This window comes from Mycteria americana, chromosome 7 (assembly GCF_035582795.1).
Source record: "Mycteria americana isolate JAX WOST 10 ecotype Jacksonville Zoo and Gardens chromosome 7, USCA_MyAme_1.0, whole genome shotgun sequence".
In the NCBI taxonomy this organism is placed as follows: Eukaryota; Metazoa; Chordata; class Aves; order Ciconiiformes; family Ciconiidae; genus Mycteria; species Mycteria americana.
In genome coordinates this window covers 53,986,521-54,004,615 of record NC_134371.1, presented here as the reverse complement: position 1 = coordinate 54,004,615, position 18,095 = coordinate 53,986,521, and the positions used below count along the sequence as shown (strand labels likewise).

At 43.0% G+C, this 18,095-nt stretch overlaps 1 protein-coding gene across 1 annotated transcript; it reads left to right on the top strand.

Moving 5' to 3' along the window:
• Window positions 1-1,236: 1,236 nt before the first annotated feature.
• SAMD13 (sterile alpha motif domain containing 13) lies at window positions 1,237-13,778 on the top strand. Its single transcript, XM_075509254.1, has 4 exons — window positions 1,237-1,408; window positions 2,803-2,887; window positions 6,971-7,082; window positions 12,573-13,778. The coding sequence occupies exons 2-4, from the start codon at window positions 2,835-2,837 to the stop codon at window positions 12,714-12,716; spliced, it is 309 nt and encodes a 102-aa protein (XP_075365369.1). The 5' UTR covers window positions 1,237-1,408; window positions 2,803-2,834; the 3' UTR covers window positions 12,717-13,778.
• Window positions 13,779-18,095: the final 4,317 nt, after the last annotated feature.

Below are 18,095 nucleotides of genomic sequence, written 5' to 3'. Positions count from 1 at the left end.
AGTGGTTTGACTCAGAAGGAAATTCTGCAAGTAAAACATCCCACAAATTTGTACTACCCCAGACTGTTACGGATGGTCAGAAGGTCACTGCATCTGAGTTGTGGTTGGGACGCAGCCCTGGTGCTGAGGGGAAGTCTGCATGCCTGGCTGTGGGGAAGGCAGGGTGTGTTGGTGAGCTGGTATTGTTTGCTTAATTTCCCTAGCACTGACAACGTGCCATCCATGTAACACTTCTGTGCCATTAGAAAACATCCTGAATCAAGGGACGTTTGGAAGAAGAAAACAAAAATTAGTGTCATAAAGAAAAAAAAAGTGCAGTTGCTGGAGAAACTTGCCAACGTTTGTATTCATCTCTGCGGGTGGGATTTTATTGCCAGTGGTCCAGACTTAGTCATTTGTAGGCACTTTGAGTTGTACCTTGCAGTACAGCGAATCCCATGGGTATCTGTGGGTCTCCTTGTGAAATAAGGTATGGTGCTCACACAAATAAGAGATGCAGCTGTCCCCAGAAACTGCTGTCTCCATCTCCTCTCTTCCCCCAGTCCCGGCGGTGGCACGGTGGTGGTGGCACGGTTGTGCTGTCCCTAGTCACTCCTCTTTCCCATCACCCTGAGCCTGCCGATGCTCCAGTTCCAGAGAAAGCCAAGTGTCTACTGTTCACCTGCGAGTTGATGAACTCATTCTAGAAATGCATTTTATGTAACTTTATCAATTTTCCGAGATCTGGCTGTTCCCGTTTTCCACCTTGTGTAAAATTGCCTCGATAAGCTACTGCATCCTTCAAAACATATCTGCGGGTTTTTTCCCTTTCCCCCGCTCTTACCGCTACTACATACACCCCAATTGGTAGGAGGAGTAGAAATGTTTACAAGGAGGTTCCCAAGAAACTCAGGTCATGAATCTTGCATTGAGCGCTCCTCTCCGGCCGTGTGCCGCGGGCGGGCTTGCAGCCGCCCGTGCCCGCAGCGCTCCGCCGCCGCCGCCGCCGCCCTGCCCGCGGCTCCCCCGCAGGTAGGCGCTGCCGGAGGGAAGCCGCTCCCCGGAGGCGTCGGTCCCGCTCGCCCACAAACTTCCCGGGTGCCCTCCCGAGGCTGCGCGGTGTGGGCGCTTGCGAGGAAGGGGGCGGCCGGCGGGGGGACCCCGCGGCGCCGCGGGCCCCTGACGGCGGGGGGAGCGGGGGGGGGCGGTGCAGCGCTGCGCCTTTAAAACGGCCGCCATGACGCGGGCGGCGGTTGGTGCGGGCCGTGTGTGGCGGCCGCGTCACGCGGGCCGGGAGCCAGGCGGGGCTGCTGCCCGGTGTCAAACTGAGCCGCCTCAGAGCGCCCCGCTGCCGGCGGGGGGGGCGGGAGCCGGGGGCTCCGCCGCTCCGGAGCAGCCTGTAGCAATGCTTTGGTTTAGTTGCTCGTAGGTAGGTTTTTCTGTCTTACTTCCCCCCACCCCCAGCCAAAAAATGACAATGTGGTGCAGTGCTGCCTGGCGAACGGTTTCGGAGATGCTTGTAAAATGGTGAACGCGTGTCACACAGTCCCGGCGGAGCCGTCTCCTCGCCCGCCGCGGGGGAAGGGGAGCCCCGGGGGCCCCCCACGCCCGGGTGGCTGCGCGGGGCCGGGGGCTCCGCGGAAGGTGCCCTGCCCCGAGCCCGGGTGGCTGCCGGGTCCTGCGTGGCCGGGGCGAGGGGACCTTCCGCAGACAGGCTGGTGCGGTTGTCGTTTTGCAGTCACCTCAGGTGAACCAAGAAGTGATTTGAGGGAATGCGTTGAGTTATTTGGTCAGCGGTACAGGAAGAAGCATCTTTTCGATTAGTTTGTTACTGCTTTCTTGGTGCTTTCCATGCTGCTAGCTGTATAATAAAGGGTCTTTTTTTTCAAACAGCAGTATTAATTGCTATCCTCTATTTTTGCAAAGTTTTAGCTGCAGAGCGTGATTTCCCTATTCTGTACTTCCCAGAGCTCTGTGACATTTCACTGGCATCCATTAATGCTACAGCAAGAACATCCTGAGTCCTTGGTCAGTTCTTTGGTGCTCTCTGAAATAGAAATGGCTTATTTGAGAACAGAAAGAAAAGGCTCCGGTCATTTCTGCATGTTCTGTGGTGGGAAAAGCTGTGTGGTGAAAGTACTCCAGCATGCTGCGAGGAGGGAAACAAACGGGGTTTTCTCCTGTGTCCTTCGTATGCTCCTTTCCTTTTCAGAGTTCCGTATACCATACCTATAGAAGAAGCTGTGCTAGTGCAGGAAGGATGGTCTTATAGATAAGATACTGATTTAGGCCTCAGGAGTTTGGGGCTCAATTAGTAACTCTGCTTACCAGCTTTATGTGTGAGTTGGGTGTAAGTGACTTTGTGCTCATCTGTATCCCAGATTCCCTATTTGTAAAACAAGGCTATGGATTTCAAAACCTCAGTAGGGATAAGATCGTATGCCTGTTTGGATCCTCTGTATAGCAGGGTGACTGAAGGCATAATAAGCCCTCTTGATATCTAGCTATGTATTGCAGGTCAATCTCTATGTGTATGAATATATAGTTTGATCAAAATTTTATTAGTTTCAAAAAGGAGCAAATGTAACATTACCTTCCTTGATTTTCAGGCATGAAATATTTCTTGTCTTTGAAGCACAGGTCAACTTTTCGTAGTTCACTAGCTATTACCAGCTTTGCCGGGCTTCTGAGGAAAGCAGTCTTTGACAGCATCTTTGCTCTCGGGTGGAAACATGGTCATGTCCCTGTAGAATGCTTGTTTTTGTTACATTATGTTGCTCTACCAGTAATTAAACACAGCTTTTTTTCCCCCCTATTGATCAGTTGCTGAAGTAAAAGAAACCTCTATCCTCCCCATGCTAACTGTTGACATGGAAAACAAGGAAAATGGCTCTCTGGATGTCAAAAAGTAAGTGAATCCGTAGTGTTCAGTTTATGTAAACAGCACATGGATTTTGACTGTAGTTTTCCTTTGACTTAATGCGGTTGGCAAGGGTGGGCACCTCTATCTTTGCTTGTTTCAAACCTTCCCTGTTCTCAATTACTTTTATTGTATTTCATCTTCGAAATAGAAGAGTCTCGGGCACTGAATTGATTAAGAGTGATATGTGGGAGGACTGTATAGCAAACTCAAGATGCAGAAGCTAGTAAGTTAAGTTAGGGGTATACCTTTCTCTATTGATTTCTCCTCTCAAACAGACTAAAGCAAGTGGTGGCACTGTAACCAATACTCTGCCTCTGCTCACCTGTCTGCTAATGGCTTTTGCAGAACCGGTGCCTGGTGGCGAGAAGCGTCCTATGTGGAAGTCTCCTTTCTGTCTCTTTCAGCAAGACATATGCCCTTCTCCGCTGACTGTCCAACCATCTAGAGCTGAGAAGTAGTAGCAGCAGCATATGTCTTTGGTTTCAGTTCTCTTCTGGAACAGATATTTTAAGCTGTTTGCTGGAGAAGCCTTAAACTGCTGGGTTTTTACTTCAGACCTAGGATGGGAATAACACAGAGACATGGTGTGCACTGCTCTACAATTTTCTTTGGTGTGGTAGACTGCAGGCTAAGGGATAGGAACTGTTTCGGAGGCATTTCCATATCCTTAAAGGTCAGCAATTCTTAGAGTAGGACTAGCAATTCTGAATTAAGTTATGATCTGAGAAGTGGAGTTCTTTGGGGAAAAATTTGGCCTTGCTGCTTTAAGGTTATAGAAGGGTTATAGAATATATAGGCTGAGATAGATATATACATAGATAGATATAAAAAAAAAAAACCCACACAATGAAAGGTACTAGAGAGAGTCCTTAGTGTGTCCTCTCAAACTGCAACACTTCTGCAAAGCTGCACCTCATTCTTCTCCTTCAGATCTCTTTTCCATAAGCCTTACCAGAAAACTTGACAATGCTTAGGCTCCCAGGCACTAGAGTAATATAAATAATAATAATAATAATAATAATGGTCACTTCAGGATGCTGATAAAACACCTGATTATGACACAGCATCGAAGGATCTGATGGCAGCCATTAAAATCAGCATGCTTCCCCTTCACTTGAGACATTGGTTACAGCACACCAACATAAAATGCATTTCCTTATTCAGCAACTATGAATAGATTATACCACGTATGTCCCTCAGAAGCCACCTTCAGCTGGCAGTCTTGCTTCTACAATGAGGGCTCTGCGGTGGGGGGAGAAGGGAGGCAGTCAAAGCAAGGATAGTTTGCATTTAATAATTTTCCCCTGAGGCTTAGGTGATAAAGGCTCAACTACTATTGGGAAGGTGGCTTTTTAAAACTGATAGGGATTGTAATTAAACTGATCAGGAGCTGTGGTTTCTAAATTAATGTATACAGTATGTATGTGCGCATATCTACAAAGGAAGTATTTGGCACTTTCTTGAAGTGGTTATAAATAGCTTGGATAAAATCTGTTTGTTCACAGCTATATCCTTTCAGGCCTTGCTGCTTCTGCCACATGATGGCAATAAAGGCACAGGGACAGTGGCGAAAAGCAGACGAGCATAATCTTTATTCATTGTCAGTGCAACTAGTATCTTGTTACAAAGCCTAAAATGCCAGTCCTCTTAAGATTTTACAGCATCCAGGATGTCTGGCATAAACCAGTATATGGCTAAGCCATGGCTGTTACACATTCCCTTTTCTTGTCTAAAGAATAGAGCCATGTGCAACAGCAGGGCAAGGAGGATACTGTTAAAGTCTAGAAGCCAAATGACCATCTGTGTGGGTAGATGGGTTAAAATCCAGCCAGCCTCCAGCAGTCTGCCACATGCTGTTGAGTCTTCTGCAGCTGTAACTGTGGAAATTGGCTCCACTTGAGGTCCAGCATGATGCTATTCCTTGGGGCAGGAACTTGCATTTCCTGTGATTAGTTAATGACTAAGGTAGAGCCCCTGAAGTCATTGCAGTTGGGCCTGGGATGGGGCTGGACCAAGCTGTAGTTCCCTAGCAGTAAAAGAAGAGCTACAGGAAGAACTAATGCACCTGGGCTGAAATACAAAATTGTGGGAAGGAGGGTTTGGGACCATATTTAGTTTGAAATTAAAGTGTTTTGGGAAGTAAGAAAAATACAGTTAGGAGGTATTTTTACAGAATGAATCTTTTATTTGCTGTTTAGGAAGAACTAAGTTCAGTATCTTTTAAGATTTGTTATGGTTTTTTAGAATATTGAATTGTTGGGGTTTTGTTTGTTTATTTTTAAGTAGAAGATGAGTCATTGAAAGTGATAGTCTATGTCTTAGGGAAAATGCAAAGATTTAAATATAATTCTTCAAATGCTGCTTTTACAAATATGTGTAGGTTTTGTGGTGCTTTTCACATTTTACTACTTAAGCCTCAGAATGCGCACAACACCAAAAATCTTAATTGAAAGGCATTCTTTGATTTAAAAAAAAAAAAAAAAGTGCAGCTCTGATAAGGCCAGATAGTCTCATTTTCAATTTTGCTGAGTGTTGCCTTTCTATGTAATCACAATCAGTGAAGCGATTCATGAAGTAAGTCATTACTTGATGAGCAAAAGGAAGACACTCTGGCCCTTTACTCATTGCTCTGAGATATGTGTATATTCCATGTGATAAGTGAAAGAAACTGCTTTTAGAGGCCAAGTGCAGCAAACAGTGTGATATAAAGGTTGTAGTGTGAGTCTCTAGGGCCAGAATTTTGTTGTCCTATTGACAGGTACATTCCAAGAGTTAGGGGAGAAGCGAAAATCATTGTGTTCACGAGTCCTCCTTCCCAGGGCTCAGCTAGTTGTAGAAATTGGGATGTTGTGGAAACAGTGATGGGAGGCACTATATGTGATTCTGTTCACTTCTCTTCATGGCTGGTTGGAAAAATGGTTGGTTCTTGATTCACTCAGTTATTTTGCTGAAAGATACACAGGTCTAGGCAAGACAGAGGTGGTAACAGTTGAAAAAGAAAAATTCGAAGGACAGAACAAAAGTGCTGTCAGGAGAGTATAATCTGTGTTTCTTTTCCAGCTGGTGCTGTTGAAGATCAAAGTCCTGCCTCTAAGCTTCAGGTCCTTAAATGGACAGGATTCTGACATCTGCCCTGATCTGTACATTTTTCATATTTTTCATTAGCACTACGGTTAAGCATGCAGAACAGTGGAAAATGTGGCATGAACTTTGGGACTTCTAGTTGGAGAAACACGTTAAAGAAGTTCTTTCTTTTGATGTCTTGCTCTTCATCCTCCTAAATTGCTATAGGAAAGGCAATCAAGCTCACTGTGTGTCTTTTTACCAAGAATTTGCAGATACACAAAGGTTATCTGAGATAGGGTGATGGCAGGTTGAAGATAAGAAATGCAGGAGAAGGATAGTAATATGAATGATTGGTTGTTTTTGCTACTGTGGCAAGCAATTGCCTGAGGTCAATCACAGAAGGAATTAGTTCCAATTGTGTTTAACAGATGTTTTCTCAGATTCATAGCTATTTAAAAAGTCCATAGATTTGTCCAAAGATGAGTCCAAAACCAATTTTGGGCAGTTTTCTATATTGAGCAATTGGTGCAATCATTGGTGCCTCTCTTTTTTTTGTTTTGCAAGGCAAAGATGGTTTCCAGTTGTTTCTACCCACGTTACAATGAAGCACAGTCTCATCTGGGAAAAGAATAATCCACATACTGCAATTCTTTATAAGTACTTGCTAGCTGAAAACAAGCTACAGTCTTGAAAGACAGGGATTTGGTACCTCAGTCATGGTAGTCTTTGTCTACCTTTATCAAAAGACCTTTGGCTGATGTGAAGATTCATATACTTTCTTCTTTTCTGAAGGGAGAGGTACCTCAGTTGTCCCCAGCATCACGTCTTTGAAATGGAAGAGAACAGGAGTGACTGTTCTGCATCGGGGCAGGGGAAGTTGTGTTGAAGTATACTCTTCCTGGAGGAACAAGGAAGGAAGGGATGTACATGGGGTGTGCACAAAGAAGCAGCAGGCGCTCTGCGCACATTTAGTGATCACTTGTCTGGATTTCCACTTTGCAGTTCAGTAGAGAACGGGAGACCTCCAGATCCTGCTGACTGGGCTGTTATCGATGTTGTGAATTATTTCAGAACAGCTGGATTTGAAGAACAAGCCAATGCTTTTCAAGAACAGGTAAATCTGTTAGGAAACACCTTTTGACTGCCACAAGTTTCTCACATTGCACATTTTTGCCATGAACCTGGTTATATGCTGTTAAATGGGAGTGAAAATCCCACATTAATGGGGGGATTTGAGTCTGTCATTGGGTGCAAATCCATGAGACTATGATGTTTGAGTAACAATATTGTTCTACAAGGTGTGGATAATGGGTTGGAGTTTGTTTAAAACAGTCATCTGAAAGGTGAGGAATCTAAACAAATTTTCTGGCTTGGACTCCGTGTCCTTATAGAACCACTCAGTTTCACTATCTTTTTATTTAAAATGTGAATGGTAATTCCCTTCTTCCTTAGTGTATTGTGCAAATACACTTATGAGTATTTATAAAATCTGGGGCTCCTAAGAAGTGAGCTGCTTTTGAAGACCTAGGGTGAAAAAGGGGCTGCTGTGTTGCATTGAACTTGGCAGTGCAAGTGACCAGGGAAAGGACAAGTTGGCAATAAAGGGGAAGAATCTTTTTAGGCACAGGAGCAGCATGTGTGTAGGACTCGGTCTGAGAAAGAGGTTGGGTCTTCATCTCTGGGCCTCGTAACTGCTGATGCTAATGGATGGCTTCTTCTGGTAGTTTTGATCAGCAAAGAGCTTAACAGTCATATGGCCCCTTGTAATTTGCCTGTCAGCACACTGGTAAGGTGTATTAATGGGGCAGGATAGGGAAGTTGGCTTACTTGGCCTACAGCCCACCTGTTCCATAGAGAAGGAACTTACATCTCCAGATTATCAGTTCAGCACCTTTCCTGATAAGTCTATAGGTTTGTGTGTGACTACCAGGAAATTAGTTACCAACACTTGTATTTAGTATTGGAATAGGTGGCTTGACTTTCCAAGGCACTGGAGATAGTGCAAGTTACTGGCAGCTTTTCAACGAAACTGTACATCTAATGTGAAATAATGTTACTGTTGGTCAGGTTAATCTTGCTGACCTTCAGCACCTGGACAGTGAAATCCCATCTGGTTGTAATTGATTAGTATAACAGAGTATCTACATTTAGCTCGTTTTTCTTGGGGGTGAAAAGCCTGGTGGTTGGGTAATTCTCTGGCAGGGTGCAGAGAGAGGCTCTTTCTGCAGCTGCTACTAATTTTTCAGAATTTGAAGATGGGTAAACAGGCAAAAATATTGTTTAAGTGTATCCACTCTTTAATACCAGCATCCATGTCCCCTCAACAGCCCTGGAAATGTGGCTTAAAAAAAACACACAGGCAAAGTAATTGTGGCCTCTGGGTTTTTTCCTTATACTGACAGATACCTCTGACTTTCATCAAATATCTTAACCTCTCTGCACTTCAGTTGGCTTGTCAATAATACTGCAGTAATTACTACTGGTCTTGCAGCAGCAAGGTGAGGCTAACTTATGAGTTTTGGCAAAGCAATTTGCAACAGCCTGATGGAAAGCAGCATAGAAGTAGAGTGTAAAGATTTTATTAGTATTCTGCAGTGAGGGTTAGTGGCTTCAGGACGATAGCTGAAGTAAGCTGCTTTTTAGCAATGTGTTGCCAGGGCTCTGCTAGGATAGCCATGGGCAGAAATGTGGCTGTGATTCTGCTGCCAACTTCACTTTATGCCACACCCTTGGGGAGAGAGGCTGACAGCTGCTGCCAAGATACGGCCAGGAGATGTGGGACGGACGCTCACAGCAGAAGTCATTGCCACTTCCTTCCCCCTCCATTCCCTTAGCAGCACGAGGGGCAACAAGTGCCTGGTTCTCCGTGCCAGCTCTGCCAGCCCATTCCCTGTCTGCACCAGGAACAACCCTGTCCCTAACCTCTTACCAGTGGTGGTGGTGGTCTGTTTCCTCTACACTGTTTACTCACCACGAACTTTAGCTCTGTACTTATGGTATTTGTTACCAGGATCTCCCAGGCCTTCCAGGTATGGCAGTGCAGTCAGTATGGCAGTTTGAACCCTCAGCCATCCTCTGTCTATAGAGTGACCAGGTGTGCAGCTGAAGCTCTAGCCATCTCTGTTTTACTCTGCTATTTGTACTGCAGCTTGCCTAGGCCACAGAAACCTAAATTCATTTGATCTGCTCCTGCCCTGAATATGTGCTGGAAGGGGAATGAGGTTGTAAATGGTAAAGGAAAGTATTCCATTTCACCTACAACACTGGGAAATTGTTTTCCACTGAACTGCTTCAGTAGGGGTAGCACAATGGTTTCCTTACAAAACGTCCATAGCCCAGAATGTAATAATGAGATCTATTATTACATTCAGCTTTTACACAACAGTAACTGAGTCCACACTTTCTTTTGATGAATCGGAATACATCTGGACTCACCCAAAGCAAGTGACTCAAAGAATTTTGAAGACCTGAATTTTTCTTACAACATTTTAAGGAAAATGAGAAGACATTTTAAGGACTGCAGAATGTTTTATTAAAATGATATTGTAAGTGCTGGTAAGAAGTGATGATTGTATGATGATTATACATTATTCCTTCTTGGAGTTCCACTGATGTCAGCAAGTCAAAAATGCTCACTGATGAAAACAGATTCAACTGAAAGATGTTGCCCAATAACAAAAAACCATAACATCAGCAAGCAAATCACTCAAGCCAAGAAGTTGGGGCACAGGATAACTAAAGAGAGAGGCAGACCAGATGCAGGATGAGGGTGTGAACACCTTCAAAGAACTGCTGCCTGCCAGTACGTGGCTGAGCTTTCTCAAGGAGCCCTGGGAGCACAGGGGCCTGTGGCTCACTAGAAGACTGAAGCTGTTTGCCATGTCTTGAGACATGCTAGTGCTATGCCTGACCATTATTGCCCATGTGGCTTCTTAACCATTAGTATTGCAATAGCCAGATAAGCCTGAGTAACCCAATGGTAGTTTGCTGGCCTCGCTGCAATGCCTTACCAGAAGGGAAATGGGCTTGATGCTAGCTTGTGTCCACTGCTGCTTTCTAGCAGAGCCATGTCATGGAGGAGCATGTAGGCATGGTGGCTGCCATGCTTTTGTGTTAGCTGTACTGTAAAACCTTGCAGTTCTCAGTCACTTGGAGAAAGAGCAGAGAGAGTGCTGGGAGGACTTGAAGCTTAACTGGTCCACTGGTTATTTGCTGAAGACAATACGCTATTGCTGCTGAGCTCATCCTGGTGCAGTGAGGAATTACTATTAGCTCTAGTTGTGCAGAGGGGTGCCCCTGCAGATGACATTAAAAAGGCATACTGAAAGCTGGCATTGAAGTTGCATCCTGAAAAAAATCCAGAAAATAGAGAAGCAGCAAAGAAGAAATTCAGAGAAGTCACCAAAGTATACAAAATCTTACCTGGTGCAAAAAAACGGACAACTATGACCAATCTACAGAAGCAGGTTTAAGTGGAAAACTAAAAAGAAGTGGAAGAGGTAAAGCTTACAATACACACAAATATACAAAACACTTGAATTCTGAACACATAATCACTCATTTCTACCCAAATACATTTAGAGAATCAGTTTTCTATTCAATGAAAAGTAGTTACCAACTACTTAGTAGTTACCTTAGTAAGGTAACTTACTAAGTTACCTTAACTAAGTTACTAACTTACTAAGGCAACTTAGTAGTTGCCTTAGTAGTTACCAACGTTTCTAGAATCCACGGGGAACGCTGTGGAAGAAGTAGGGAAAGGAGTAGATACTTTTTTCCTATTCTTGGAGTTTCTCCGGTTCCAGGTACTGGATTTACTTAATTTGGATCTTACGAAGCTGGAGGCTGTTCTTCCTCCATAGCATTGTTGAACAGCAGCAGAAAAGGCAACTTCAGATTGGTCATAGCAATAAGCAAAATACTCATCGGTGTCAAAACTCCCACAGAAAGAATTGTGACGAATGGAAAAGAGAGCATAGAAACTCGTTTCAACCATTAACATTCTCAACAGTAATTGGAAAGAGGCACCTGCTATAACTGGGTAAAAAGTTATTGGAAACTTCTTTTCTTTTAGAAATACTGTTATGTTGCACTGATCTGAGGGATTAGCCATTATATCTCTTGGCGAGATTTTTAAAGAAATTCCACTTTCAGCTGATCTTTAACTATGTTGTGGTTTGTCCATGTATTTTGTATTTGTAAACTTTATCAAATCATAAGAGAGATCAGTCTGGACAAATTCATGCTGAACTCTAATATAAGTCTTCCTCTTTTCACGTTGAGTTGTAATCGAGGATGGGATCTCTGATGTTCCCAAGACAACATTTAATATTTCTAAGGAAGATGCTGCAGTGGGATAAATTGATGTCTGATGCTCATAATATTTATAAAAATACAAAATTTTGGGAATATATTATCCTGGACAACAACAATATATGCAAGCATTTGAACTGGTTGTTGGCTATCGATAACAAATTCAACACTTAATAGTGTTTGGGTTTTTTAATTAAAAATAAAAAAGAATGCAACAGCAGAGTGAAGTCCCGTGCAGGAGAATGCCATAAGGCTATATACTTTGGGCTATGACGATCTTGGGAGGTCTGGCTGTGTTGTGAGACACCAGTCAATGCATTGTTGTGTAGGTGTAGCTCCTGTTTCCGGAGTAGTGCAGTGTGATTGAACTGTAGGAATGTGTAAAGAAAAGGATGGTCCCATGTCTAAAACAGAGATAGGAGTTGAGAGATGTGGATTCTTTCTCTTCCATTTTGACCTTTGAAAAATCATTTACAGGTAGTTTTCAAACATACAACAAGGTTTTGAGGTGGAAAAAACCCCAAAGTCTACAGGATTTCTAATCTAAATAGGTCAGACAGCCAAGGTTTGAGAGAAAAAAGAAAATAATATCTGTGATTTTAAAGTGGGAATTTTTAAGCAGGAAGAAGTAGAGGTTGTTGAGACCTAAGCCGGGAAGTTGCTGTTTTTAGCCTCTTCCGTTGTAAGTGGAGGAAGAGAAGTTCTCTCAAAGTGTTGAGGTCCACAGTTAGGCCCTTCTAAAATTTCTGATTGCAGGAGTTTTGGTGGGTGGGGGTTTTTTGTTGTTTGTGGGTTTTGGTTTTTTTTTTTTGGGGGGGGGGTGCTTCTTCCCCCACAGGAAGCTTGGGAAGGTTGGCCTTTTAAAGAAGGCACCTGAAGTTATTAGCAGATACCGACTAGTCCAAACTTGCATATCACTGTCAATGGTAATTCCTCTGAAATGCACTTCTTAAGCCTTCTTCTTAAGAGTATCCTTCCCTTAATGGCTGATAATTGGGCAATCTGCACATATACCTATTAATTTGAAACAGGTTTACAAGGAGGGAATTTTGAAATTAGGCTCATTTGGGTTTTGTGCTTGACTGAATAGTATTTATGTCTTAGTCAGCACAGGTGAGCACTTGAAAAGCAGACAGCAGAATTTAGCAGCTATAAACATAGTTTCAGGAAAATAAAGGCTACTATTTCTTTTCTCGTTGGTCCTCTGCAGATCCTCTTCTATTTGTTGCATGACTGTTCTCATCTGTTAGATTTGTACCTGTCTTTATCAACTCTTTAATTCTTCTTATAGGAAATTGATGGCAAATCATTACTGTTGATGACAAGAAATGATGTACTGACTGGACTTTCATTAAAACTGGGGCCTGCGCTGAAAATCTATGAATATCACGTAAAACCTCTACAGACACAACATCTAAAGAACAACTCTTTATAGCGAATTGTCTAATTGGGGTCATGTTGGGCCTCAAACAATAAATAAGCAATTTGGTTTCATGTGATGGAACTTTGTAAAGAGAGAATATATCTATTAAGAATTTAAACCAAATTACACTATATATCCTATTGGATAGAGTTGGCAATATACTATATACTGAGTCTGAACTGAGAGAGGTGGTGTGTATTTTTTACATAGTACATAATGATTTTCTCTTTTAGGAATTGTCAATGAGCATGTTGAGATAGCTACATCACTGTATCCAGAACAAAAGGGAGGTATGTCATTCTCATTTTTGAGCCAGACATGTTCTTGATTTCATGAATTAAAATACCAAAAAAAACCCCAAACCCAAATGAAGTTTACATGCATCTTTGGGAGAGAGAAACCAATTAAAGTAGGTTTTGGTTTACATTAAAGACCTACTAAAATTACTACTTATAATTTTAGGATGGGACTGACACTTGCCAACTCACCCTTTTTTGCAGAGGGTCCTATTTTGACCTTATTAAGGTTTACTCATGGTATGCTGCAATGTTTAAAGCTGTACATACAACTAACATAACCCCTTCGATAGCAGAAGGTGATGCTGGGTTGTGTATTTTTTGCTGTCCTTCAAATTTTCAGCTTGTTTTCACCTGTTTTTAATAGTAGTTCTATGTAAAGTATAGTTGGTTTTAAAAAGTTTGTGTTGCTTTGCAAAACAAAAAAATCTTCATTTTATTCTTTTTTTTAATTTATGATAACTTGTTTTCTAACATTATGCAGAAATTTGTAAAAAGAGTAAAATTCTGCACATTTTAAATATTGTCTGTCATTGGTGTTGTAATGGTTGATTTTTTTTTTTAATGCTTTACTTAACAGTTTGAATACTTGTTTTAAAAACTGAAAGAAGCTGTCTCGTCACCATACATCTCTGTTAAAAGAGAGTCTTGTTCAATCTGTTTGTACCAGTTCCCTATTTGATAGGTTGCTTGCTATATCCCAATAAAGCATTGCTTATGTTTGGATTCAGTTTACTTTACAGATCTTTTCCTTCCTCTGCTTCTTTGTTGTGGTATATTGGAGCTCCTGTTTTTCTCCATTTTCCCATTAAAAAGGTACCAAAACCTACTTAATATTCTATGTTCTTGTGATTACTTTTAACACCACCTACCAAGATATTTAAAGATTTCATTATTTTTGCTTTTTCTTATCTAGCATTATATACTGCTGAAGGAGAGAATTTGAAGCCCTGGTCACAGTTCACCAGTAACATCTGTGCTTCTCACCACTTTCTAGAGCTGTCAGTGGTACAGAGGCACTGTGCTGGCCCTGCTACAGCAGGGTGATTTACCCCAGAACACCTGGGAGATAGCCCACAGATAGTGCTAAGCGCTGTCTGGACTCACCATCTTCTCTGGCCCAGAGAGCTTTGTAATTACGCCCAGAATTGGGTAATCCCCCCGGATGTGGGGTTGCATCAGTGAGGCTGAGCAAAGGAACTGGGAAGAAGAAAATAAGCAGGAGAGCGTGGTGAAAGTGGAAATGGTGTGGGAGGAAATGGTGAAAGGGTGCAGCTGAGGAGGGAGAAGGTAAGAGAGTGGAGCTTTCTGCCATGTGGGGACAGGATTCGGGGAGGGGGAGGAGAATCTCCTGTAATCTGCTGCCTAGTGATTCTGCCCTGCCTTCACTTCTGACTTGGCCCAAGTGCAAGGTGGCTGTTGATGCTACAATGCCAGGAGAGTTGCTTGTGGTTTCTGGTGTTGAGATCCAAGAGGGGATAAAGCCACATTAATAGCTGTGCTGTAGGTAAAGCTTACAGTATACGGTATAATACATAAACTGTACAGCCGGATGCTTTCTTGTATACTTTCTAACCTTTACATTGTACAACATATTTATTTGGAATTTGAGACACTTGATAGGAGACAGGGATGTATTCACCATTTCTCTTTCTGTCCCTTGTACTGTGCTCACTTCAGGTATCGGTCTGTAAGCAGCTGGTTTGTAAGTCACAGTCTGAAGTCTGCTTATGATTGTATTCCCCTTTTAATCAGCACTGCTAACTGGTTCATACAAGCCTAACAGAAAGCTCGCTGCAAGTGTGAAAGGGAATTTGGAGGATGTTACTCAGTTCTGTAACAACTTCTTTTTACTGTCCCTTATCTTTATTGTAGTTTCCTGCTGTTCTCTTTGTGCAGGTGACCATTCTGGTTTTTGTCTATTACATTCTCCTTGCTGTTTCTGGGAGAACAAAAAAATCTTTTTAAAAGAGACTGGAGGGTTTGAAAGAGGAAGTCAAAGCCAGATTATTTTTAGCTACCATTCCTCTTGCAGAAAACACAGCTGCTGTTGAGATGAGGAAATGGCTGATGGGCATTACTGGATACCATGTCAATACTGCAGTTCTGAGAGTCACAGAGCTATGCAGGAATCCAGTTTATAACATGCCCTTAATGTGCCTGCAGCTAGAAGTCCCTCTTCCTCAAAAATCCTCCCTGTGCTTTGGGTGGTGGTTAAGCTGCCAGGTGTCCAACTGCTCAGCTGATACCAGGTGTGAGAGTGACAATGGTCTCAGTGCTGCAGGTCTCCTTGCTTTCACACTGAAAGAGCAGTTTAGAGAGTGGTCTTCTCCTAGAGGCAGCTTTAAGGAGCAAAGCAGCAGTCAGCTCCCCTGCCCCACTGCCAGTCAGCACAAGAACAGAGAGATGTGCTGCAGCCAAGGACCTCCTATTGCCTTTCCATCCTCTTCCCTGTCCCTCCTCTTACCCTTTTCATAATACCACTAGTGCACATCTATCAGAATCTTTCATAGCACTTTTAAAAATGATTTGAAAGCATTACAGTATTCCTTTTTTGGTATGATGGCTGTGAAATATATATTGGTATTGTTCATCAGCTCTGATGCTCGCTCTCTTCTCAAGCTGTAGATACACAATGCATAGCATGTTCTCTTTGCATCCAAATATAGTGCCAACTACCACACATAAAGCACATATAAGGCAACTGTTGGCAAAGTATGGAGGCTGTGGCTGTCCACCAAGGCCGCTTTCTCAACCCAGAGAAAATTGTTCTGTCTACTTGCTGGTATCTCCCATCACTGTGTGTTATTGTTGCCTTTAAAACAGTTTGCTCTAATGTGCTGCACTTTATGAATTTGTAGAAAATTCTCTGCTCTTATAATTGCAGGACAAGACTTGGCAGCTGTAGCGAAGGGAATAGTCACCCATGCATCAGTCCTGGTTAGAAATGGCCCAGGCAAAATGTCATGTTAGGCCCTTGCTGTCAGTGATTACTTGCTAAATGAACTCTCTTTTCACTGCTTTTTTCAACGTGTTCAAATTCTACCACGTCCTTTACCTCTTCCTCTTTTTAAAAATCAGCATTTAATTGGTCTGTTATCTTCAACACTCCTCTTTCTATTGTCACATTTAAGTTTCAATCACAGTTATTTGAAAAGCAGAGGGTCTTACTTTCTGTGAGTCTGGGGGAAGCTACAAATCTATTTCTCTTTTTTTAATGGCAATATTCTCTAAAATTTGAAGGCTGAGTCTGAGCAGGACCAGAAAAACATCATCTCACTTTGTCTCTGTTCTTGTTCTTGACTTCCAAGTCATAACAGCAGTTCCTTCCCTTCCAGGAAGGGGTTTTGGCCCAAAAGTCATGTGGGAAATTAATTGACTTTGAATGTGCACGTGAACAGCGTAACCATCACTGGCTCAGTAGGGAGCAGGATGAATGGAGCAGTACAGAGAAGGGTCTGCTCTCACCTTCACCTCAGGGACAATTTCCGCAGGCAATGGATTGGCTTCTGTGTCATCTAACAGAGAATGAGAGGACTTGGTGCTTGGGCATGTCAGCCAGGAAGGCCCATCCATGTCCCGTTCCATCACACCGAAGGCCTCTGTACACCTTCACCTCTGCATTGCTCAGTTTTGACAGCAGCTTCCCCTTGGGGAAGTGCAGAGGGCAGTGGCTGTAATTAGCCCACTGGCAGCCTGCAAGGGCAGTCTCCATTGGAATAATGGGCAGACTGATTTAATAAGTAGCTTTCGTTCCTGTTGGGAAAGCCTGTGTTCTTTTTAATATGATAACTTAACAAGGTCATTAAATTCTTTTTTGCTTAGCCCCTGTAATTAGGGAATTGTTTGATTTAGTGGTGTTCCTTTGGATCCTAGATGTGTATTCAACTTATTGCCAGAATAACATTAGCTGGTAGACACTGTAAATTTGGGGAATGCAACTGTAACCGCAAACACCTGGACAGCCTAAGGGGAGCACTATGAAGACTGTAAGTGGCCCTTGGTCTCCATACGAGAGTTTCATTGCTACTGAAGGCTGCTGGTGACCACTGTTGTATTTATATGCTGCACTCGTGAGCATCTTTGTTAAAGGAACAGTCAGCAGTTATGACTGCTGTATAATCAGCTGATCTGCTGATAAGGCAACAACAAATGTCTTGGCATTGGCAGGCTTGCACTCATCTCAAGATGTTCTCTTCCCCTTTTCAAATGATTGCTGTAATCCAGCTGCCCCTCGATAACCACTCTGCAGTACTTGCTATGTTGAGGATGCCCCTGACTTTGTAGCAGCTACATCGTACCAAAAAAGGGAGGGAAGGCTCATCATTTGCACTGATCTCTGATTCAAGAGTAACCTTGCTTTGTCATGTCCTGGTAGATTGCAGCAGGAGGAAGTAAGTAAAGACTAAGGAACTTGTAGCTGAGTGTGTTTCTCAGCTGGTGGCCAAACCATAGGGAGAAGTGTGGAAGTGGGTGTGTGCCTGGGTGTAGCAACCCTGTTTTTGCAAGGGTACTCCTCTTTTACTCCCTCCACCCTTCTGTATAAATACCACATGCCAGTTTGCCAGGGCTTCTCTACCTAGAAATATGTAATCTAGCAGATTTGGAAATATTGCAGGAGTACAAGGCCATTAAAACTTGAGCTCTTGTCTCTTCCAGTCAGCTGTAGATGTTAATGTGGGAATTCATGCCTAATGCCACTCTTGAGAGGTGGCAGAAGGCCCCCTTAGTACTCAGGCACTCTGATTTCTGCTGTTATGTTTCCCTCTGCACCGAAGGTTTCTCTACCCCCTTCTTTTTCAAGTTTTGAGTCCCTCCAGTATTGTTTGTTTAGGGTTTGTGTTTTCGGCTCTGAAGTAGCCAGATAGGAAAGATATTTTTCCTTACTGATTTTTTTAATGTTCTGTTCTCTCCCTCCTTTGATTTGTATGATATTTTTTACTATCACTGTATTTCTCCCTCCTCTTCCCTCCCCCCATCTTTCCTGCTTATTTTCTAATATCTCTTGCCTCTGTCACCTTATGTTCCCATTCCGGGCTGGCCGCCCTGTGCACCTCCATTCATCAGGACCTGGGCTACAAATGCCTGTCCCCAC